Source organism: Panthera leo, chromosome D4 (genome assembly GCF_018350215.1).
Source record: "Panthera leo isolate Ple1 chromosome D4, P.leo_Ple1_pat1.1, whole genome shotgun sequence".
Classification (NCBI taxonomy): domain Eukaryota; kingdom Metazoa; phylum Chordata; class Mammalia; order Carnivora; family Felidae; genus Panthera; species Panthera leo.
Window position 1 is genome coordinate 89,330,070 of NC_056691.1, and position 23,539 is coordinate 89,353,608.

General features: G+C 57.1%; 1 protein-coding gene across 1 annotated transcript in view; it reads right to left on the reverse strand.

The window, feature by feature from the left end:
- Positions 1–21,727: 21,727 nt before the first annotated feature.
- The window catches only part of MED27 (mediator complex subunit 27), a 206,219-nt gene continuing 204,407 nt past the window's right edge, over positions 21,728–23,539 (reverse strand). Inside the window, exon 8 of the mRNA XM_042914106.1 lies at positions 21,728–22,275. Coding sequence (XP_042770040.1) covers positions 22,225–22,275 — 51 coding nt within the window. The 3' untranslated portion in view covers positions 21,728–22,224. The remainder of the gene's footprint in view (positions 22,276–23,539) is intronic.

Sequence of the window (23,539 nt, forward strand, 5' to 3'; positions counted from 1 at the left end):
CAAGCCGTGCTCCAGCTGGAAAATGCTCTGTGGAGCGGTCCCAAGGCCTTTTCTGCCTAACCTGTTTCTGGCCGGGTGGTGGACACTGGGGTCACAACCCTGAGGACTGGTGGGCGACTGGTCACCCGCACCCCTGAGCTGGAACTCCCGGGGAGGCCCGGGCACTGCCCTGTCAAAGCCCTAGATGGTTCTGATGTTTGCTGGCCTCCTTGGGAACCCATAACCCCGGGTTCCGGGAAATTGCGTTTGAAAAGCCTTTTTTTTCTGCCTACGGGTGGCTTTATTCCTGTTTTGTTGGGATCCTGCTCTGTGCTTTCAAGTACAAGCGGGAACGAGGTCCGGAGGGCCTGCCTGTGGCCACACTCCGGGAAGCGGGGCCGTCACCCCCAGGGCGGCCAGTGGAAGACTGCGGTAACGTGCTAGACGGTTCGCCTCTACCACTGACAGCCCCACACGCTCTGCTGCGGAGGGACAGCCAGCGCCTTTGGCCTACAGCGTGTCATCACCGTGCCTCCACCGGCACAGGGCTTGGCTCAGGCAGGCCGAGTAACACGCCCAAGGTCACCCAGCTAGTCGCGTCTGCGGGACTGTGGCCCGAGGGCCCCTGCCCAGGAGGCCGTCCAGAAGGGGGCGCTCAGGCCCACACGGAGGGGAGATTGGGGCATGCGCCCCACAGCCCTTGCCCCTGAGATGGCAGACCGCGGACAGGTGGCTGTGACGCCAGAGAGGGCCGTTTCCCCGAGCCCCAGAGCGTCCCGTTAGCTCGGTCCCTCCGGTGGCATCGGCAGCGTGGGGACTGGCGCAGAACAGACCACCGGGCGGGCCCCGCCTCCCGGACCCCCCTCCCCAACCGCTTCGTCCGCACGGCGGAAAAGGCCTGCGCAGAATTCACAGCTGCTCAGGGGCTCATGAATTATGCACGGGCACCAGATCAATCCGTCAGCACCCTGTCAGGGAGGAATCAAAGGCCCCGGCGGCCGGCGGACAGCTCTTTCTGCGAGGAGACACGCGCTTTCAAGGCCCGCCGAGGGGCCGCCGCCGAGAGCCCTTTGCCGGCGAGCTGGAGGAGCCCCGTGGGCGCCGTGCTCCCCGCCCCTCCCAAATGCCCCGTCTCTCTGTTCCCCTGCCAGGCGCGGGTTGGACAAATGTCTTTAAAGGCAGCGGAGGGGGTAACAACAAAAAGCCTGGGCCCGTGCGTTTGGAGCACGTTCCAAGAGGCTCCACGTGAATAACTGATGCCAGGGACGGGTTTGTCACGAGAGGGTCACCTTGGGCGGGGGCGGTTTCTGCCACGACATCACAAGCTTCCCGCAGAGCTGAGGAGATGGCCCCTCCTCGCCCAGGTTACCATCCCAGTGCCAGGCCAGCCGAGAGGGGCTGCGGTTTGCTCCTCAACAAGGATGCTCTGCTTTGCTCGGTCCGGGCCCCAACGGACAACGCGGGAGGCGTCTGAGTGTCCCCGGGTTGTTGTAACAAATGGCCACAGACTGAGCAGCTTAGGACAATAGAAACTTCTGCTCTCACCGTGCAGGTGGCCAGAGTCCAAAGTGTTGGCAGAGGGGTTCCTTCGGGAGGCTCTGGGGAGAGTGGTCTGTAGATGCATGATTCTGGTCTCCACCACGGTCCGCAAACTTCGTGTTTCTGTATCTCTTTCTTTTCATTTTATTTTTAAAAAATGTTTGTTTATTTTAAGAGGGGATGAGGCGCAAGGAGAAAGAGACAGAGAGAGAGAGAGAGAGAGAGAGAGAATCCCAAGCAGGCTCCCTGCTGATGGTGCGGGGCTTGATCTCACAAACCAAGGGATCATGACCTGAGCTGAAATCAAGAGTCAGACGTTGAACCGACCGGGCCACCCAGACGCCCCTCTCTCTTCTCGTTTTATAAGGACACCTGTCCTCAGATTTAGGGCCCACCCGATTTCAAAGTGATCGCGAGATCCTTGTGTTAATTCCATCTGCAAAGACCCTTATTCCAAATAAGGTTGATTCTGAGGTTCTGGGCGGACACATCTTTTGGGGGCCGCCATTCAACTCACTTCAGCGGGAGATCCAGCAGCACGAGGGACAACAGGGACAGGGCTGCCCAGCCCAATGGCTGCTGCGATCTCCTCCTTTCAGGGTACAGCTGGGCCCAAAGCCCCAGCCTCCTCTGCCCCTCCCTCGCCCACACCCTGCAGGCCACTTGGTCCATGGTTCTCAATCCTGCTGGGCATCGTGTGTTGTAACTGTTAAAACCTCCCCAAGTGACTCTAATGCCCTCCTAGGGACCGCCCACACTCTCTCTGCAGAGGCTGTTCCCTTCCTAAGGTCTACAGGTTTTCATCCGGACCTCTGTTCAGTGGTCACTTCCTTGGGGATGCTGTCCTGACTTCCCTGACCGGGTCTTCATTCCCCATGAAATGCACCACATACAGCTCCTTCACCAGATGCAGCCCAGCGAGAATTTTCCACTGGTATCTGTGACTCTTCGTTTTAGTCAGCCTCTTTTATCAGATAGAATGCCTTGGGCTTCACAAGTAATAGAATATTCCGTGAAAAGTGGCTTTAATGATCAGGGTTTATTGTTCTCACATGATTAGAAACTTGAAGTTGATTCAGGAGCTCAGTGATAGCAGTAAGGACCTAGCATCTTCCTATTTTTCCACTTCTCCAGCACGATGATAACATCCTCACCTCATGGAGACAAGATAGCTGCCGCAGCCCCAGACATCACATCTCCCCACAATAAGGCCCACAGGCAAGGAGAGGAAAATGCTACTCCCTACTATACTTGTTAAGGATGCAAAACTTTCCCAGAGGTCCCCAACAGACCTCAGGTCCCAAATGACAGAACGGGGCCACCTGCCCATGCCTCCACGTAAGGAAGTCTGGGGAGGCAGATGTTTGGCATTTTTAGCCTCTAATTTGAGAGATGGGCTCGGACAACAAGATGGTGCAGGCAGGACAGTGTCTCATGGGTGGGTCAACCACAGTGTCTCACCTCCTAGACTGCAGGTAGACTTCCTTAGGGGAGGAGCTGGCCTCAATTCGCACCCTTCTGACCCCAGCCCCTGGCAAGACCGTGGTGCTCACCAAATATGGGCGGAGTTTTGTTTTCCTGGCCCACCGCTGATTCCCCAAGCAGTCTTGTGTTCCTTTAGGGCAGGGGCATCCTCTGGGCAAGCACCCGGCCCCTCTCCACCCCCCAGGGGGTGCACTCCTGGAGGGCAGCTCTGGTGAACCTCAGGAAGCGTAGAGAAGGGTCCGTGAAGGGAAAGGGGGCGCCCAGAATCAAAAGCAACACTAAACACCCCAGACTCACTAGGAGGTGATTATAAAAAGCACCAAGAACCCAAAACGAAACCAAAACAGAAAGCGACGATGTTAGCGAGGATGTGGGGAAACTGCAATCCTTGGGCCTTGCTGGCGGGGATGCAAAACGGTCGGGCCACCGTGGGAAACAGGGTGACAGCGCCTCAGGAAGTAAACACAGAACTGCCATCGCATTCAGCAATTCCAGTTTGGGGTATTTACCGCAAAGCGTTGAAAGCAGGGATTTGAACGGGTACCCACACGCCCACGTTCCCGGCGGCACTATTCACAACAGCCGAAAGGCGGAAGCAACCTGAGGGCCCACCCGCGGATGGTGGGTGAGCAAAACGTGGCACGTCCGTCCGGGGCTTCGGCCTCAAGACGGAAGGAGGTTCCGACTCAGGCGGCAACGCGGATGAGCCTGGAGGATGTTACGGGAAGTGAGATCAGCCAGTCGCCAAGGGACGCGCACGGTAGGATTCCCCTTCTGTGAGTAGGCGGGGCGGTCAAGTTCCCAGAGCCGGAAACGAGAGCGGAGGGACGCCGGGGGGCGGGGGCCCTGGGCGGGGGGGAGTCAGTGTCCACTGGGGGCCGAGTTCTGGCGCGGGAAGACGAGTTCTGGACGGTCGGGGGCGAGGGCTGGATAGCAGTGCGAGCGGACTTAATGCCCCGAAGTGCACGCCGAAACATCGTTATAATGGTAAATTTTAACAGCTCCCTTGTTGAGCCCTTGGATCACTGGGCACAGGGGTGGATGTGCCGGGGAGCGATCTCCGGCTGCTGTGGCCTGGGTCTTGCGTCCATCCCTGGGCCAGGGGAGCCTCCAGGGATGGTCCCTTAGACAGAGTAAATGTGTTTGTGCTTGGGGGTGTCCCAAAGCAACATCGGGGTGCTGCCCCACAAAAGCGACCAGGGCTGGGCGGGGAGAGAACTAACAGAACTTGGAAGCTAGGGCTTGGGGTGTGTTTGTGAGGCCGGCTGTCCAGCCCACCTGGGTGCTGGGGTGGGGGAGGGACTGCTGGTTGGACCTCCCGCCTGACCTGCTCTGCCTGCTTCATGGAAACTAAGAACGGTGTTCTCCTCTGAGAGAGAGAGAGAGAGAGAGAGAAAGCAGGGGAGGGGCAGAGAGAGAGGGAGACACAGAATCCGAAGCAGACTCCAGTCTCTGAGCCGTCAGCACAGAGCCCGACGCGGGGCTCGAACCCATGAGCCGCGAGATCGTGACCTGAGCTCAAGTCGGACACTCAACCGACTGAGCCACCCAGGCGCCCCTCGACTTGCTTCTTTTGACGGCGGCTCTGGGGAGGTGAGTTTCGGCGATCCGGCTCCTCTAAGAGAGGCCCACACGGTGCTGGCTTCCAGACATGGCGGACGCTCCCGCCAGCAAAACCATCCATCATCGCGTGCAAGCGGCCTGCCTCCTAAAGGCCACGTTATGAGAAGATGCCAATAAGCGTCTTTACATTTCCCATGTGGCATCAGGGCAGCCGCGTGGAAGCATCTGCCGAATGTGGACTTTTCGCCCCACGTCCCTGTCTGCTCCTTGATCCCTCTTCATCGATTGTAGATTGAGCCCAGCTCGGGCAACCAATTGCCAGAGGGTTGGTGGGCATGGTTTTCCTTCTTTTAATTTTCTGTATCAGGTTTAATTAAACCCAGGTGTGCCTGACCCTGTCAACTCGTATCAAAACGGGTCTCCCTGGTGCGTGAGGGAAAACATCAGCATAAATTATTGATTCATCTTCATTCAAACTAATCTATCAATGACTTGCTCTGGCTGGGTGGACCCGGGGAGCCCTCAGACATTTCAACACAAACAGCCTCTGGAAGCTTCACTTCAAAGAGACCGGAGATGTTCAGCAGCGGGCGGCGGTGGTGGGTGCTGCCCCGGGTTCCTGGGGTGCCCCCCCCCCGCTTCAGCAGCGCCTATGATGTGTCCCTCCGGCCAGCGAGCCCCATCTGGTGACAGCCCGGGGTGGGGTGACACAAACAGACACACGTCCACAACACGCAGATAAAGGTCGCCGAGCGCCACGGCTGAGGTGTCACGGAGTGACACAGGTCATCACACAGACACCTACCGCAGCAACACGGAGTCTAATGTTTACGCGGCATCGAGGAAGACATAAGGGACAGCTTTATGCTGATCAACCTGAAAATTAAATGAAGTAGAAAAGAGTACTTGACAAACACAGCTTATCAAAACCGCCCCAAGGGGGGAGGGGGAAAAACCCCCCGCCTCTCAAAGACATCGAATCCAAAATTAAAACTATGTGACAAAGAGATTGTCCCATGGCTTCAGTGGCGAATTCTGCTCAACACTTAAAAAAGAAATCAGCCTGACCTCACACAACACTTCCCGGAGAATCGGGGACGAAGCGGCGCTTCCCAAGCTGTTTTACGAGGTTGTCGTCACCTTCACGGTAAATCCCGCCAGGGACGTTACACAGCAAAGGAACATTATAGCTCAACCGTCCTCACGAAACCAGCCACAAAAATACTCGACAAAACGTTAGCAAATCAGATAAAACAGTATTACAGCCAAGTGGCATTTAGTTCAGGAATGCAAGGTTGGCTTCCCATTCAAAAATCAATCCTAACAAGACAAGAAAAAGGAGAGAGGATCACCGTCTCCACTGACGCGGAAAAATTACTTGATGGAAGTGAATAGCAGCTGTGAAGAAGGAAGCTCTCAGAAAAGTACAGTTGGGGGCGCCTGGGTGGCGCAGTCGGTTAAGCGTCCGACTTCAGCCAGGTCACGATCTCGCGGTCTGTGAGTTCGAGCCCCGCGTCGGGCTCTGGGCTGATGGCTCGGAGCCTGGAGCCTGTTTCCGATTCTGTGTCTCCCTCTCTCTCTGCCCCTCCCCCGTTCATGCTCTGTCTCTCTCTGTCCCAAAAATAAATAAAAAACGTTGAAAAAAAAAATTAAAAAAAAAAAGAAAAGTACAGTTGGAGGGAGCACCCTTCACGTGATAAAAAATACACACTAGAAACCCGCAGCCAACGTCATACTGAGAAGCGGGTCCTACAGTGTGAGACTGGTTTCCCGCTGTCACTGGTTTTCTTCTCCGTGGCCCTGGCCTTCCTGACCAATGCAAATGAGCAAGACAAGAAGTGTAAGGATTGGAGGAAAAAGAACCACCACTGGGTTGTAGATGGTATCATCGCATGCGTTAAGGTTCTAGTCGAATCTACAACGCGCTAACCAGGGTCAGTAAGTGAATCCGGCAGGGCTGCAGAAACAACACCAGGGCCGCTCTGGCTCCTTCCTTGTTCCAGAAACAAACGAAAAGGAAATGAAATAGGACACAGGAATGAAATACAGAGGAATCGATCGAGGGAAAGGCACACGGGACCCACCGCGAGGCTGAACGAAGCCCGGAGGCCGCCCGACAGCACTGTATCCATGCAAGTTTCCTGTCCGGGTCTGTACTCCAGTTCCGTTAGATGTCACCGCGGCGGGAAGAGGCCACAGACCCTGTACTCTGTCTCCCACTCCCTGTGAGTCCACCATTACCTCAAAATGCAAAGTCTTTGGGGCACCTGGGTGGCGTAGTCAGTTGAACGTCTGACTTCGGCTCAGGTCGTGATCTCACGGTTCACGAGTTCGAGCCCCGTGTCGGGCTCTGTGCTGACAGTGCAGAACTTGCTTGGGATTTTCTCTCTCCCTCTATCTCTGCCCCTCCCCTGATCTCTCTCTCTCTCTCTCTCTCTCAAAATAAATTAATTTAAAAAAAAGGATGCCAGTCATATTGGATTGGGGACCCACACATGACTTCATTTTACCTTAATTACCTCTTTAAATTAAAAAAGAAAAACTGTTTTAAGTTCATTTATTTTGAGAGAGAGAGAGAGAGAGAGAGAGCGCACAAGCCAGGAGGGGCAGAGAGGAGAGATAGAATCCCAAGCAGGCTCCGCACCATCAGCGCAGAGCCCGACGCGGGGCTCGAACTCACAAACTGTGAGATCTTGACCTGAGCCGAGATCAAGAGTCAGACGCTTAACTGACTGGACCATCCAGCCTTAACTGGCTCTTTAAAGGCCCATCTCCAAATAGGCGCATTCTGAGGTCCTGGGGGTCAGGATGTCACCATCTGAACTTGGGGAGAGGCGTAGTGCAGTCCGTGGCATTATCTTCTCTAAGCAACGAAAAACTGAAAACAACCCACACGCCCGCTGGTGGGGGGTTGGGGGACGCACCTGATACATGGGGTGCATGTATGTGATGGCACATCAGCCAGTTATTTATAAAGGGATAGAAACATATGTTTACGAACAGTTAAAGGTGCTCACAAGATGCCTGTGAGGGAAGAGAAAAATCTGGATCTCTATCGGCAAGGGTTTGATCAAAATAGTAATCGTGCTTCCTTCTGAGGATTGTGATTATGAGGAATTTTTTTTTTTAAAATATTTTTTTTCAACGTTTTTTATTTATTTTTGGGACAGAGAGAGACAGAGCATGAACGGGGGAGGGGCAGAGAGAGAGGGAGACACAGAATCGGAAACAGGCTCCAGGCTCCGAGCCATCAGCCCAGAGCCTGACGCGGGGCTCGAACTCACGGACCGCGAGATCGTGACCTGGCTGAAGTCGGACGCTTAACCGACTGTGCCACCCAGGCGCCCCAAGGAATTTTTATTTCCTCTTTGTGGTATTTTTTATTTCTCGCCTTTTTTTTTTTTTAAACTTTAAAAAAAATATTTATTTTTGAGAGAGAGAGAGAGAAAACACGGGAGGGGCAGAGAAAGAGGGAGACACGGAATCGGAAGCAGGCTCCGGGCTCCGAGCCGTCAGCGCAGAGCCCCACACGGGGCTCGAACCCACGAACCGCGAGATCATGACCTGAGCCGAAGTCCGACACTCAACAGACTGAGCCACCCAGGCCCCCCTCTCGCCTTTTAAAATAATGAACATGTAATATTTCTTTGATAACTTAAAAAAAAAAAAAAAACTTGTTAAAAAAGACCTTTACGGCACATTTTACCGCCCTGGGAATTCACCAGAGGAAACCACGAAGAGAAATCCCAACAACTGGTAAGGTTGTTGTTTGTCAGCCGAGGGAATAGCTTCTCGCTGACTCAAATAGAAGGGTAGTGGGGCTCACTGCCTCGCCGGAGGAGGCCTGAGGACCCAGCTCGGCCAGCGGCAACGGTTCGGTGACATCACCACTGCCACCGGGCCCTGCCACTCCTCCCCCGGAGTGTCACTGCCCATCAGCAGGACCAATTCCGCAAGGTCCTTGCTTCTCACGGCTCAGCCCATCGGGGCGGGTGCTGCCACGTCGGGCTCTGCCAGCTGGAAGCTGCCGGCCGACCCAGAGAGGGGCTTTGGGTGTCGGTGAACAAACAACATGGCACCCTCAGCTCTTAGGAACTAAGAGCAGAGATCAGAAAACTATGGGCCCGTGGGCTAAATTCGGCCCAACGCCTGTTTTTGTACAGCCCATGAGCTAAGAAGATGAAGACTAGCCGGACACGTGAAAATTTTAGGAAATGCACATTTCAGTGTCCATAAGGCGTTACTGGTGCACAGCCACGTTCATCTGTTTACATATTGTCTACGGTCGCTTTTGCACAATGACGGCAGGGTCGAGCAATTTCCAACAGAGACGTGCACCGTTAAGTACTGACAGTCTTGCTCTTTGCAGAACGTTTGCTGACCCCTGACCAAGAGATCTTGGGGGGCTCACGCCCCGGGCAGGAGGTAAGACGGCTTCCCCGAGACGCAGCGTGTCTTCACATTTTTGAGCTGCCACGAGCGTGCCTCGGCCGCCTCTTGGTCTCTGCTTCTCATCCTCATTGCCGGGACTCCTGCTACCGGCCCGCTTCTGCACCTTGTTTTCTAGTGCTTTCCTCCGTAGCTCTTAGTTTCTGCATTCTCGGTTTCTGCTTCCACGCCGGCCCTGCCTGCTCCCGGCCCTTCCTCTCTCTGTATCTTTTCAGCTCCTCTCTCTCCGGCTGGTCCAGCCTACCCAGGCAAGGCTTCTCACCCCAGGGCCCTCGCCACTGTTCGTGCGCCCTCAGCTGCGGCCAAGGCGGGAGCCGTGAGATAGATACGCGGTATGGGTGTCCACGGCCGTCCACGAACAAGGAGATGTTTCCCTTCGGAGATGCTGGGGTGTGGACAGATATCACCACGTCCAAGCAAACCACGAGGTGATGCATACCTGTGACGTCTGCCTGAGCACGTGCCAAGAGCGGAGGAGAGCCACCCCAGGCTGTCGACGGTGTGACGGTCGCCCCTTCCATGTACTGAGCCATCCGCCCCTCACACGCCTCGAGAGGCAAACAGGTGGCGCGGCCAAGCCTGTCGCCCTCTCCTCCCGGGCACCCAGCTGGACACACTTCCCAGCCTGCCTCGCGGTCTGGGGAAACCATGCGCTGAATTCCAGCCACGGAACGTGCGTGGCTCCCAGACTGGCCTGTGTGAAGCCCCGCTTCCTCTTTCCCGGCATCTGCCAGCCGGACTTAGACACCAGGAAGCGACATGTAGACAATGGCAGAGAGCCTTCTAGCCTGGGTCTCTGGGTCACCGCGTAGAGCCGACCCCTCTGGGCCGCTGACTGCACTTTTCATGAGTGCGGTAGATTAAAGATGTTCACAGACTCTGTGCGCTTCTCCCTCTGAAAGGAGAGGCCTAAATTTCCTCCCTTTATTTTTTATGTTTTATTTATTTTTGAGAGAGAGACAGAGTGTGAGCGGGGGAGGGGCAGACAGAGAGGGAGACACAGAACCCGAAGCAGGCTCCAGGCTCCGAGCTGTCCGCACAGAGCCCGACGCGGGGCTCGAACCCACACACCATGAGATCACGACCTGAGCCGAAGTCGGAGGCTCAACCGACTGAGCCACCCAGGCGCCCCTAAATTTCCTCCCTTTAAACGAGAGGCCTTGTTACTCCTTTGACCAACAGAATATAGTGGCAATGACCGTGTCTGGACCCACTAAGCTTCCTGTCTCTCTTGGGAGCTCTCAGCCGTCTTGTGCAGCGTTCATCCTGCTGAAGAGACCACAGAGAGAGGCCACACGGCCGTAAGGAGAGACCCTGGGAGACCCTGGGACTACACGAGAGGGAGAGGGCCTCTGCGTCAAGGCACCAGGCTGGCGAGAAAAGCCGTCTTGAAGCCTCTGGACAGATTCAGCCACGAGCTGAATACCACGAGTGATCACAACCGAAGCCACGTGGAACCAAGATCACCCAGCCAAGCTCTGCCTGAATCCCTCACCCACAAAATCGTGAGATTTAATAGAATGGCTGCTGGTTTACGTTGGTTTTCAAAGTACCTATTTAAAAAAAATAATAGGGGCGCCTGGGTGGCTCTGTCGGTTAAGCGTCCGACTTTGGCTGAGGTCATGATCTCATGGTCCGTGAGTTCGAGCCCCGCGTCGGGCTCTGTGCTGACAGCTCGGAGCCTGGAGCCTGTTTCGGATTCTGTGTCTCCCTCTCTCTCTGACCCTCCCCCATTCATGCTCTGTCTCTGTCTCAAAAATAAACATTAAAAAAAAATTAAAAAAAAATAATAAAGCCGTAGACAACCAGAGCAATGAATGAGAAATACATTTCTATTGTGTTATGGCATTAATATCTGGGGGTTTGTCTGCGAGCTGGTGTCACCTTAACTAATTCGGGGGATGCTCATTAGGCCCATGTTACGGGTGAGGCACAGGATGTCCAACTAGCTCGCCCCAGGTGATGGGGAAGGCGGGAAGAGGGAGGACTCCACTCCAGGACGTCTGACGGGGCTCGCTCATCGGGCCAACTCTGCTCCTGGCTGATTGGCCGGGCCTGACTGCCGGGTACATCCTGGTTTAATCTCCCCGTGCGCGTCCTGGGGACAGTTCTTTTCAAGGTGGATCACCTGTGCGCACGAGAGGCAAGCCCCGCTGTGCCAGCACGCTTCAAGCTGGTGCTCAGGGTCTGCGACCATCCCCCCGCCAAAGCCAGTCCCCAGGCCACAGTCAAGTCAGAGGGTGACGGAAATCGGCTGCCCCCACCGTGAGGATCCTCTGCCGTGGGGGAGGGGAGGAATCAGGACCTGCCCTTAACACCCCGGTCCTTGTGTGACGGCCACGTCCCATCTGGGGTATTTTGTCTGTTGTCCATTCTTTGACATCGTGAGTTCTCGTCCCACTGGGGAGGTGACCTGTGGGTCCTCTGCCTGGGCCTGGATCCCTGGACCCCTGAGCCGGGCAGCCTGCCTCTCCCCCTGGGCTCATGCTGGCCGCCACCCCCTCCCTGTCCCCCTCACAGGCGTGAGCAGCCTCGGCCACCTGAAGATTTGCAGGGGGCCTGGGGACAGACAGAAGGTGCAGCACACAGCAGGGCCGAGAGGAAGGTCTGCGAGCTGGGGGGCGTGTCAAGAGAGCCTCTGGAGGGAGAGGCTGTCCGTCAAACCCAAAGGATTTTTAGCTGCAAACTTTATCAGAAGAAAGGCAGTGTCAGACCCGAGAGGCCCATCGTCTATCACGACGCCGAGGCTCCTCTGGAAAGAGGGGAAGGAACCCCAGAAAGGCTGGAAGGGCCACCGCCTGGCTGCGGGGGGGGGGGGGGGGGGGGCGCCTCCCCTCCCAGAGCTTCTGAAGGAGCCAGAAAGCACAGCGGTGACTCAGGGACCGGAGGCTCCTGACCTCCAGCTTGTCAAAGGGAAGAAGCGAGCCTTTCTGCCTTGAACAGCTGTGTCCTCTTCCCCCTTTGTCACAGCGGGTCCAGCGTCCGCGCCCTTTCTCTCGTCCCGGGCTGTGGAACCTTCTGGGTCCTGGATCCCTTCGGTGCAGGCTGCCGGCCCTCCCCCACGTGACGCAGGTTTGCCAATGATGCCAGGTTGCCTGTTACAGAGCCCCGGAGCCGGGAGAGGCCGTTGGGGTCCAGGGACCCAGCTCAGATGGCCTCCCTACTCCGCGGGGCACCACAGGGCTTCCCTGCTACCCGGCCTCCTCTCCTTCCTGGACACTCTGGCCTCTGGTCGGGGGCAGTGGGTGTACCAGGCACGTGGGGCAGGGCACCCCGTGATGGCCGCTCTCTTCGCAGCTTCCTGGACCAGCCCGCGGGTGTCCCACGGACGCTCATGCCCCCAGTTCTTTTGTTCAAAGCTCATCTGTCCTTCCAGGCTCATTTCAAATGCCATCACCTCCAGGAAGCCCTCCTTGATACACAGGGCCCTCTTCTGAGCTCCCTGGAGCCCGCTGTCTGCTCCTCCCCGAAGGCCCTGTGACCCCACTGGACTGGATGCATCCTGAGGGAAGGACCCATGCCGGAAGCAGCACAGCTCTGGAGCACAGAGCCCTGTGGTGGGACCCCACCTCCTCTACTTTTTAGCTTGGGACCTGGGGTAGGTCCCTTATCCATTAGCGGGCAGTGAGACTGTGGGCAAGGGGAAGGTTCCCTTAGAGATGGAGAGCGGGAGCCGGGCGACCCCGCTGGGTTCTGGGCCGCAGGGACCTGAACTCAGGGAGGGCTGTGGGCACTGGGGTGGGGGTGAAGGATGTGCCAGGGCTGGGTGGGAGGGAGGAAGGGGTCCCAGGTTCTGGCCTGTTCCATGGCTTGGGGACCCCAGGAGCCAGGCAGGCCTTAAGCTGGGGCTGGCCGAGCCGAGTGTCCTGCTCTGACCTCGGCCAGAGCCGAGCTTGGGGATGAAGGCCAGGCACAGCTTTGGGGCGCCTGTCCCCCGTTTCCAGTTCTCCGGGAATGCTGCTTCCCAGTGACGGAATCTCACTGGGAGCTGTCAGCCCGTGTCTCCGTACCTTCCCTTGGTTCCCTGGACCCGCGGCCTCAGGGAGCCCCCCACCCCCGAGCAGCTGAGAAACAGGAAGCAGTTTTGTTCCGCACGCTGGGCTCGCAAGGGGAAAACACTCACAATAGCTTCGTGAGAGAATCTGGCTTTTATGACAACTGATCACCCCCGGTGGCGAAGACAGATCTGGCGTTTCACTTCCTATTTCCCCCACTTTGTCTTCTTAAAAAAACCCAAACAACCACACGTTTCAAAAGCCGGGCTCCTCTGGAGGTGGTTCGGGATGGAACCAGCCCCGTGAGCACATCCCACGTCCCTGTGTGAAATGCTGCTGGTTTTGCCAAGGACAAACGCGCCGTTTTGCTTCCCTCCGGAGGACATTCCGTGTCAGCTCGGAAACCAAACCTGGGGCTGGGCCGACAACGCGAGCGCTCTGCTTTACATGGATACCAAACCATCGTCGTGGCCGCGACCCGCGGCGATAACAAAACAAGAACAGTTAGCAATCGGCGGTTCTCTGGCACGTTTGTTGAATCTACACAAAATCTAGGTATCCCTTCTGTCGAGGAGGCCTCCGGCCTGTGCTTGGTTGCCTCTCCCGACGGGGAACTTACTACCTCGAGCAGCTGATTTGTATAAACAATGGCAGGTGTCTGTGTCCAGTGTCCTCCCAGGGGGTGCTGGCGAGTGTTAGACCTCTCTTGCTTTCAGATAGCGCTCCTGGTCGCCACGGGTCGCAACGGACTCTGGCACCTTCTACGGGCGAGGGTAGAATTTGAGAGACATCTGACGCTCCCAGAACTGTTAGGAGAAGGAACGAACGGCAGAAGCCAAGGCTGGCGGGGCGGCTGGAAGCACAGCGGGCCTCGAGGAAGAGCGGGGAGGCTGCGGCTGCTGGCCCCCCCGGAGTGGCTGCGTGTTCCTCTGTCCCTGAACCTTTGCTCCATTTCCCTAGAACCCAGAGGCGGCCTCCGACGGGCTGAGCCAGGCACATGTCTTGCCTTGGTTGGCAGCTGGTGGTTGGTGGGGAAGAGGAGAGGAGGGGAGGGTCAGGGTCCTTCTAGGCCGAGCAAGGTGGGTGAACTCGGGCTCCCAGGCGACCCACACGGCACCCATTTCCTCCCCGCTCGCTAAGCTCACGGAGGCCAGGGAGTCACGTTGGCAAGGTTTTACGTGACCTCCCCCTCTCCCTCTTTAGCACGGCCTCCGCCCCTCACCTCAACTACTCGGAACCCGTAAGAGCAGCGGCTTATCTGGAAGGGGCAGGAAATGACCTGTAAATGCAGTGCCCACACCGCATGAGCCCCGGGGGCTCATCTCAGGTGAGCTTGCCACACGACATCCTGTTACCACCCTACGTCCTGTGACCACGGGACGTCCCGTGACCACGTGATATCCGGTTACAACGCGACTTCCGGTTTCCACGCTGCTATTACTATTCCTAAGCCTATCTCAACTCGGAAGTCAGGTTGGAAGACAAGTAGATGAATTCCAAATTGGGTGGAAACGAAAGGCCAGAGGCCCGAACAAGCAGAGATGGCCACAGCCCAGGTAAAAAGTCCCGTCTGGGATGGGGATGCTTAAGGCATCTGTCCTCAAAAAGGCGGAGACTCAGCCCCGGACCCACGTTGGCAGTTAGAAATGCACATAAATTGAGGTAAGGAAAAGAGGATCAGAGAAGGAAGAGGTTTAAATGGGAGGTGACGTCATCGGTCACATGGGTGGCTTCCGAGGGTTTAAGTTGGGGCACTGGTGATGTTTGGAGAGCCAAGTTGTTCTGAGCTGAAATGCCAGCTTCTTTCCTGACGCCCTTGCCGGTGTCACCGCCCATCCAAGTTCACGGGTGGCAGGGTGATGACGTCTCCTACTCCCCAGCACATACAGCTGCGTGAATCAGGGCTGGGGAGAGTGGGAACGTGGACCAGAATATGTCTTGGTATTTAGTAATGGTGGGAAAGGACATGGGTGGGAAATCGAAGAACTTTGCCGCGAAATGCCTGGTACGAGCTATTCTAAGAGGAGTCGGTGTGGTAAATAAATTCCACTCCATCCTCCCGTTAACCCCTTGAAATTGGCCGTGAAAAGATCTTGCTTGGCGACGGCCAGAGAACCATCAGTGGCTCCTCTGGGAGCTGGAGGGCAGGGATGGCTCGGGCCGCACTTGGGGGAGGGCGAGCTGCAGACAGATGCAGTCGTGGGGGAACCATCGGTGTGTGTGTGGGGGTGGGTGGGGGGACAGATCAACGGTGAGGCTTTTCCGTCTCTGGGTTTCCCTTTCAGGAAAAGGTGCGCAGCCCAGAATACGCTGGGCTGCCCGGGGGAAACACAGTGAGGGTGCGTGAATGCAGGGGCGGCCCTCTCTCTGCCTCTGCTTCCAGAAAAGGCGCTCCCTTCCTTAGCGCGGACTTGCAGAAGGGCCTCCGGGAAGCGGGCAGCCGTGCCGTGCCGTCCTTGGGGTGTGGAGCCACAGAAACCACCGAGACCAACCCCTCCGGCAGCAGAGGTGGCCCCCTGTTCCGTCCTGGATCCAGGCGGTGACACGGGGCCCCGCCAGGGAGCTGGGGACAAGCCCCTCGTCCTGGGGTGCAAATCCCCTCACACCCGGCACCAGTTTCCCTCTCCTGCTCCCAGCCACCCAGGAGCGAAGGAACACACTGGTAGATTTTACAGGGTGGCCCCTGAGGCCTGAGCAAGAGGTGAACTCAGGGCTCCCTCATTCGGTCAGGACGCACCCACCAGAGGCCAGACCCGGAAGAGGGGCTGCGGACGCACGGGCGACGGTCCCCGCCTTTCTGCACACGGGGAGCACAGGACCACGCTGCAGGGCACTGCACGGGTAGGCGGGGTGCTCTGAGAGTGGAGACGCCCTCTCCCACGTGAGCTGGGGAAGGGAGAGGGCAGGATTCACCCGCAGCTCAAGGTGGGGAAGGAGAGCCAGGCTGGGAGACAGCTGCACCCAGGAGGAACCCGGGAGGGTTGGGCAGATGCCAAGAGGAGCGCAGTGTTTGAAGGAGGAGGTGACTGAGGAGGCTGGCAGGTGTCAGGCAGGGACACTAGGTTATGCCAGGTTTGCAGCACACGCTGTGGGGTCCTGCTTGCTCTCCTGGACCCCTCGCCCGGCGGGGGGGAGGCCACGCCAGCAGGACACTCCCGAAGCATGGCGGAGGCGCCCGCTGGCGAGGAAGGGGGACCTCCTGCTGACAGCCGTGTGGGCGAGCGAGGAATCGTATCCCCCAGCCCCAGTCAGGCCTTCCGGGGACTGTCCCTGCCATTCTGATGGAAACTTCCAGAGACTCTGAGGCAGAGCGATGCAGCCAAGACACTCCTGAATCCCTGACCTGCAGAAGCTGTGAGGTATTCAAGGTTTGTTCCTTAAGCCACTAAGCTTTGGGGCAATTTGTTACACAGCGATGACAACTAATACTGAATTTAGTTGTAAAAGTTTTTTTTTTTTTAACGTTTATTTATTTTTGAGACAGAGACAGAGCATGAATGGGGGAGGGTCAGAGAGAGAGGGAGACACAGAATCTGAAACAGGCTCCAGGCTCTGAGCCATCAGCACAGAGCCCGACGCAGGGCTCAAACTCACGGACCGTGAGATCATGACCTGAGCCGAAGTCAGACGCTTAACCGACTGAGCCACCCAGGCGCCCCTTTTTTTTTTTAAGTTTATTTTGAGAGAGAGAGAGAGAGAGAGAGAGAGAACGTGACTGGGGAAGGGGGGAAGGGGCAGAGAGACAGAGGGAGAAAGAGAATCCCAAGCAGGCTCTGCGCTGTCAGCTCAGAGCCCAACGCAGGGCTTGAACTCATAAACCGTGAGATCATGACCTGAACCGAAACCAAGAGTTGGATGCTTAACCGACTGAGCCACCTATTTCGTTTTAAATAGGTCCTCAGTCATCAGAGGGGATCTGTAGATGCTTGATTTCAAAATACAGCCTCCAAGTATTCTATTTCGGTGACAGGTGTCGAGGGCCCCGTTTCTGGTAAGTTCATCTGCTGATTACCCCCACACCACAAGGGTGGGGGATGCCGAGGTCCGTGGAAACATCTGCCCGTTGTATCGTGCACGGGAGGCACACGGCACAGGGAAGGAAGGAGCAAGGCCCTGGCGTTAGAAAAGGAGAGCTGTTTGCTGTGACTTGATGGCTTAATCAGCCGATCGATACTGTTCGCAGGGCAGAGGGAGTGGGGAGCTGAGATGAAAAATGCATGAGGGGCCGGGGGGGGGGCTGGGAGGAGCACAGAGAAAGCCGGCCTGCTCTATTTGCCCAACGCCAGCCAAGAAATTAAATCGGCACAGAGGCCATGGGCAGCCACCGGGCTGACTGCAGCTGGGAGCACACGCGCACGGCTCCTTTCTTGTCATGGGGCAGAAATGCGCTCATTAAATCGCTTTTCCTGACTAAAGATGGATTCGGTAACCTTCAGCGGCGTTAAACACCAAGCAGACACCAAAATCGTGCGGGTCTCGAAAGACGCTGATGGAATCGGGGTGTTAATGATCTTGGGGACACGGGAGGAGGAGAGCTCTCAGCACGGGCTGGGCCTTCCGTGCGCCTGTGACTAACACCGCGTTCAGGGACAAAAAACGCCAATTAACTGGAACTCTCAATTAGCTCCTGGGGAAGGTGAGAAAGACGCAGGAAAACCAGCTCAGACTGAGGACTGTGTAAAAAAGCCGACTTCCGTCGGCCATCCTTGGATCGATTCGGGTCAAATTCAGCCGTGACACGGGGGCCAGAACAATGATGGCTTAGATGAGATGGCCTAGCTGTCGCCCACATAGGACGACCCGGGAGGGATGCTAAAGTTGCCAGCGAGCCAGACTCCCTCTATCTTGCTGTTCTGCCACCCTCAGCACGTGGCTTCTACCTCGTGGTCCGTGACGGCTGCCGGAGTGCCAGCCATCATGTCCACGCTTCAGCCGGGAGGAAGGAGGACGGGGCAGAAACGCCCTCCCACCTCTCGCCATCCCCTCAGGAACCCCTCCTAGCAGTTATACATAACTAGAGTCACATGTCAACGGTCACTCCGATTTGCAAAGGGGCTGGGACGGGAAGTCTTTATCCCAGGCTCAGAGCGGGAGCGCTATTAGAAGGAAGAATGGAAGTGTGGCTGTTGGGAAGGCAGAGGGCTCTGGCATGTCCTGAGTCAGAACACATTCAAATGGAAACGATGTCTCCAGTCAAAACAAGACACTGACCTGAGTGCACTCAGGGGAGGGGGAGGCTGACGATAGGGGCGCGTGAACCGCCCTGGAAGGGGCAAAATGGAACATGACAGAATGTTAAAAGTACATGGAATTAGTCATGTAAATCGTGACATTTAAGTCATGATGCTATTCGTGCTACAAAGTGTAAAAACGCTAACCTTTATCCAGACAGCAAACAAAAACGTACCCTGACCGCATCTAAGTGATCAGCAATCCGGCTCGCCCTCAGAGCCCCGGTATTTTAGTCACACTGTGTGTACCGCTCGGCAAGGTCCTCAGTCTGGACCCTGGGCTCCATAGCCCGCGGAAAGGTTTTCCGTTAATCCCCTTAACCCTCAGCTAACCATGAAGCAAGCCATCAAAAAAGCTTAGGTTTGGAAGAGCACCTACTATGTGCTTAAAACCTACTGGGCTAACAGACAGACTGATCCAATACTCGCAGGAGTAAGCAGAGCATGTCCGGTGTGTTAAGGGCCAAGAAAGCCAGGGACAGGGGCGTGTTAGTTAGGACAGGGTTAGGCCGTAAGCGACAGAGGCAAGGGAACAGCGGCTTCAGCAACACAGTTTACTCTTCTCGTTCGCTGAGCCCGGAGGTGGGCAGACAGGGCCGGCGCGGAGCCCATCAGGCATCGAGTCTGTTCTACCTTGTTCTGCACGTGTGGACTCCATTCCCAAGCCCCCTTCCCGGTCTAAGGGGCCTCCATTCCCAAGACCGCTTCATGGTCCAAGATGGCAGTTCCGTATCCCACGGCACTGAAGAGGAAAAGAGACGGCGGGCGGGGTGGGGGGGGCCCTGTCTGGGGTTTCAGACAAGCTCACACATTTTTTTTTTTTAACGTTTATTTATTTTTGAGACAGAGAGAGACAGAGCATGAACGGGGTTGGGGCAGAGAGAGAGGGAGACACAGAATCAGAAGCAGGCTCCAGGCTCTGAGCCATCAGCACAGAGCCCGACGCGGGGCTCGAACTCACGGACTGTGAGATCATGACCTGAGCCGAAGTTGGATGCTTAACCGACTGAGCCACCCAGGCGCCCCCAAGGTCACACATTTTTGACACCCCTCTGAATCAGAGCGGGGGTCTGGGTCCCCTCCCTTGAATCTGGGCCACCTTTAGTGACAGGCTGACCGAAGTGATGCTCTATAATTTCCCAGGCTAGCGTAGAAAAGACGATACAGTGTCCACACGGTTTTCTTCGGACGTTGACGCTCGGGGCCCAGCTCCATGTGGTGGAGAGGCCCAAGGGGGGGGGGGGAACGAAGGCCCAAGGGAGCCCCCAGAGAGGGCTTAAAGGGGAGCGAGGGAAAGGTTCCCGGGAGGAGGGGGTGGGGGAGCCTGTCGTGAACGTGGCGCTGGTCAGTGTGCAGCAGTGGAGTGTGATAAAGCAGAAACCAGGGAATCTGCCCCAGGACGCGCGTGTCCCCCCGAAGGAGACGTCGAGGCCCGGTGCTTCGTTTCTTCCAGCTGTCCACGGCAAGACGCAAGAGGCACGATGGGTTAAGAAGGAAACTTTTCCGTTTTTAATGGAAAGGAAAATGCAGAAGAGCCGTAACTTGCCGGGTTTGAAAATAAAACCGTTTTCTCATTCCCGGCTTCTCCAGATGGCAAAGGAATCTCCAATGGAAAAACTGGCCTCCGGGCAAAGATCGAACCCAGGCTGGGAACGGAAGATCCTTTGCAACACCTCAGGGGCACTTGACACGGTGCCTCCTTTTGCCAGCCACCAGCTTACTGCCGTTCGGTTCCAAGTTCGTCCTTCGTCGCCTGATCTAGAAGATGGATCGGGGCCCTTTAAATGGTTCTTTGCTCACTGGCATGTTGTTAAGCACTGACAAGGGTGTGTCTGTGTGTGGAGGGGCGGGCCTGGGGCTAAGAATGGCCAGGGCTCTAACTGAAGCACGTGGACCGAGGAGGGAGTGAGGGGTCGTTCTCCCGGGGCAAGGTGACGTTCATTTTATCCCAAGAAGGGTGACGCCACCAAGCTGTCTGGATTCTTGTCATCGTGTGCTCCCACGGGGCAGGTGCCGTTCACAGACACGGCTCGTGGCAGGACGGCACGGCTGACACGTGCCTGGTGGCCTTGGGGCACCGAGGCATCAGGCTGCAGAACCCCCGGCCTCTCTGCCTCGAGGAGCGGTTCGATGTGTTTTGCAGCTTAGCTGGAAATGCTAGTGAAAACCCTTTGCTCTGGACGACTACAAGCTAGGTTCGGATCATCGGTATTTATATTCTGAGAAAGGAGGCAGGGCTGCTCTCGTTCCCCGGAGCCTTCAGCCCTTCCCCCTGCGGAACGAGCAAGGAGCCTTGGAGCCGGGGCAGAGGGTGTGGCCTGGGATCCCTCACGGGGGGCTGAAGACAACTTACACGGCGTCACACACGCACCCACTCAAAGGCTGTCCGGGGCTCCGCGGGCCCACGGCCAGGACTCGGCCGCGCAGGGAGCTGGTTTCTCTCGCTGGTGCAATCTCACGACCATCCCTTGGCTATGGCCCCCAAGTCTTTGGAAAAGTCTAGAACTACCCGCCGGCTTCCTCATTAGCTCCCTACTCTTTTATGCTCCCAAGTTTTCCTGAACTTTGCCGGTTTGCAAACTAATGGAAAGAAACAGGAAGGACAGCAAATTAACTATGGCCTTTTGGCGATCATTAATTTGACCAACTACCCTTTGGAAGTGAAAGGCCAGCGCGTATTAGCTTTAGGGGCATCGAGTGCGAAGTCAAATATCAAAAGGCCACGGCAAAAGAGGGGCCCCGTCCTCATCAAGGCAGGGAGGTGCGGCACATTCGCAGAAACGCAGATAGGACTGGGAAGTGGGGCAGTGTCCTGTGATCCTGCCGTTCTCTTCAGAACACTTCCACTCCTGAGACGGGGTTTTGCATCTCTCGTGAAGATTACGAGAAGGTCCCGACGTACCGCTGAGGCCGTTCTGCAGTGTCTGCAGAGGGCAGGCCACCCCACGGCATCGCCATCAAATCTCTGGATTCTTCTTGGAATCTCATCTTTGTGGGAACGAGAGACAGGAGGGGATCAGAGAGGCAGGAGACGGAACAGGCCCCCCACGGACGACTACGCCCCCAGCGGCCACGCTCGTGCCTGCACTGGAGTCGCTGACAAGGCTGCCTGCGCCGTCTGGCCCTCTCCCATTCGACGTGCGAACCGTATCCCGGCGACAAGCACCGGTATGCAGTAGGTGCACAATAAATACCCGGCGTGGTCCTTCGCGGGACTCGCGCGCCTGCACGGCCAAACTACTGGCCCGATTCCCAGGTGAATCCAGGCTCACGGGGACCACGTAACTGGCCCACGGTCGCCTGTCTAGGGGCAGAGCAGAAACCCGAGCCCGGCTTTCTCTCTCTCGTCAACATCTGGCAAAGGTTACTGAGCGCCCGCGCTGTTGCGAGGGGATAGACCAGTGCCCCGGACAGACGCAGTCCCTGCCTTCCGGGAGCCGACACTCTCGTGCGTGTCAAGAGGGCGCGGCTGACGGTGTCCAACGCGAGGGCTGCTCTGAAGAAACGAGGAAGGGGGCGGGAAGGGATGGGGATCGCTCCCACAGCAAGCGGTTGGGGGACGCCTGCCCCGTAGGGTGACTCTCCCCAGAGGACGAAGGGAGCGAGCCCGGGCGACATGTTCCGTGGTCCCCTTCAAATCGAAGCGAAAGACGATTTGGACTCAAGCTAGCAAATACGGTAGCCGTAGACACGGTAATCTTTGCCACCTATCGAACGCTTCCTATCTGTGGCCCGTTTCCAGGGTATTTACATGGTGTGTGGGGTACACGACTCCGGCAGTTATTTGAGAAAAAAACAAATCTAAATCTCGGTGATTTGCCAGAATAAAAGGTTGGAAAGTTTACTTCACTCACACAAAACCCACCGCGGGGGCTCCTGGCGGGGAGGCTCAGCCGGGCAGCCAGCTCTTCTGTGGGTCCGGACCCGGGGATCCGGGATCTTTCCATCTTGTTCCGTCGCCGCGTGTCATTTCCGATGCTGCCTCAGAAAAGGCAGAGAGAGCAGGGCAAACGCAGGACTTCTTTCGGCCACCTCTGAAAGTGACACAGAACTGGGGTGTAGACCCCGCAGCCCTGCTTAGACGCAGGGGGGCCGGGAAATGTGGTCTGTTGGGTGCTCTGGGGCAGGAGATGGTTTGGACGGGCATCGGCTTAGCGATCGGGAAGAGAGAGAAAGCGCGCGAGCATGTGCGAGCGCCGTGTGGCTTTCGGGAGGAAGAATGTCTGGGCTGAGAAGAACGATCCAGAGGCCGGGGGCGGGGGACTCGCTGGCGCTCCCGGGAGGGAAAGGATCCTGTTCTGGAGGCTCTTTCCACTCCAGGCCCAAGGCCCCCCGCCCCTTCCATGTTTGAGGATGGTGTCCTCACAGAGGAAGGTGACAGGAAGCATGAGGCCCAGGTGACGGGTGAGGACAGCCTGTCTTGAGCGCGGGCCCAGCGCAGTCCGTGACTGGTGCTCCACCCCTCCCTGGGGTCCTGGAGCAGGCGCCGAGGGCAGGAGGGGAAGGGGGGAAGTCAGCTGGCGTAAACGGCTTCCACATCCAACAGACCCTGTGCCCTCCTTTCCCCTCCCAAGGCACAGCCGTCAGTGTGGGCTTTCCGGGTGGCCTGGCGGTCCAAGAGGCTGGGAGCTGTGTGTGGGGAATCTCCCCCAGGAAGCCCTCCCGGATTCCCTCCAGTCGCCTCACACACGCCTGCTTAAGCGTCAGGACTCGGCACACTGCGGCGCATCCGACCACAGGCACGGACCGCCTGTCTTCCGGGACGGGGAGGGCCGGAGCTCCCCTGGTGTCAGACTGCCCCTGACAGAGACGCTTCCCCGAGCACTGCTACTCGGCTGTCACTGCCAACGCTTTCATAACCTGTGCCCCAGCGGGATCTATTTCACCGTGACACGGTAGGTCAAGTGGTGTCCCAAGAAGTGTCGGGGAAGTGGAAAAGGCGTAGGCTGAGGGCTGCTTGGCTCTGGTCCTCGCCGTCGCTCACCTGCCGGGTGAGTGAGGACGGGTCTCCAGGCCTCGGTCGCTCTGACTGCCCATCAAGTGCACAGGCTGAAACAAAAGGCAGCTAAGGTCGCTGCCAAGATCGGAGATCAAGACCGCTGCCAAGATCAAGATCGGAGATATACACGGGGCTGTAAGTCAAGACGGAGGGAGAGTGAGAGGGAGAAGGAGGAGAAAGAAGAGGAGGAGTGGGGTGGGACACAGAGGCGGCAGCAACGTTCCTAACAGCAGAATGCTGGTCCCCTAAAACCCAGACAGGTTAGACTTGACACCAAAGGCATGATCCGTAGGTGGAAA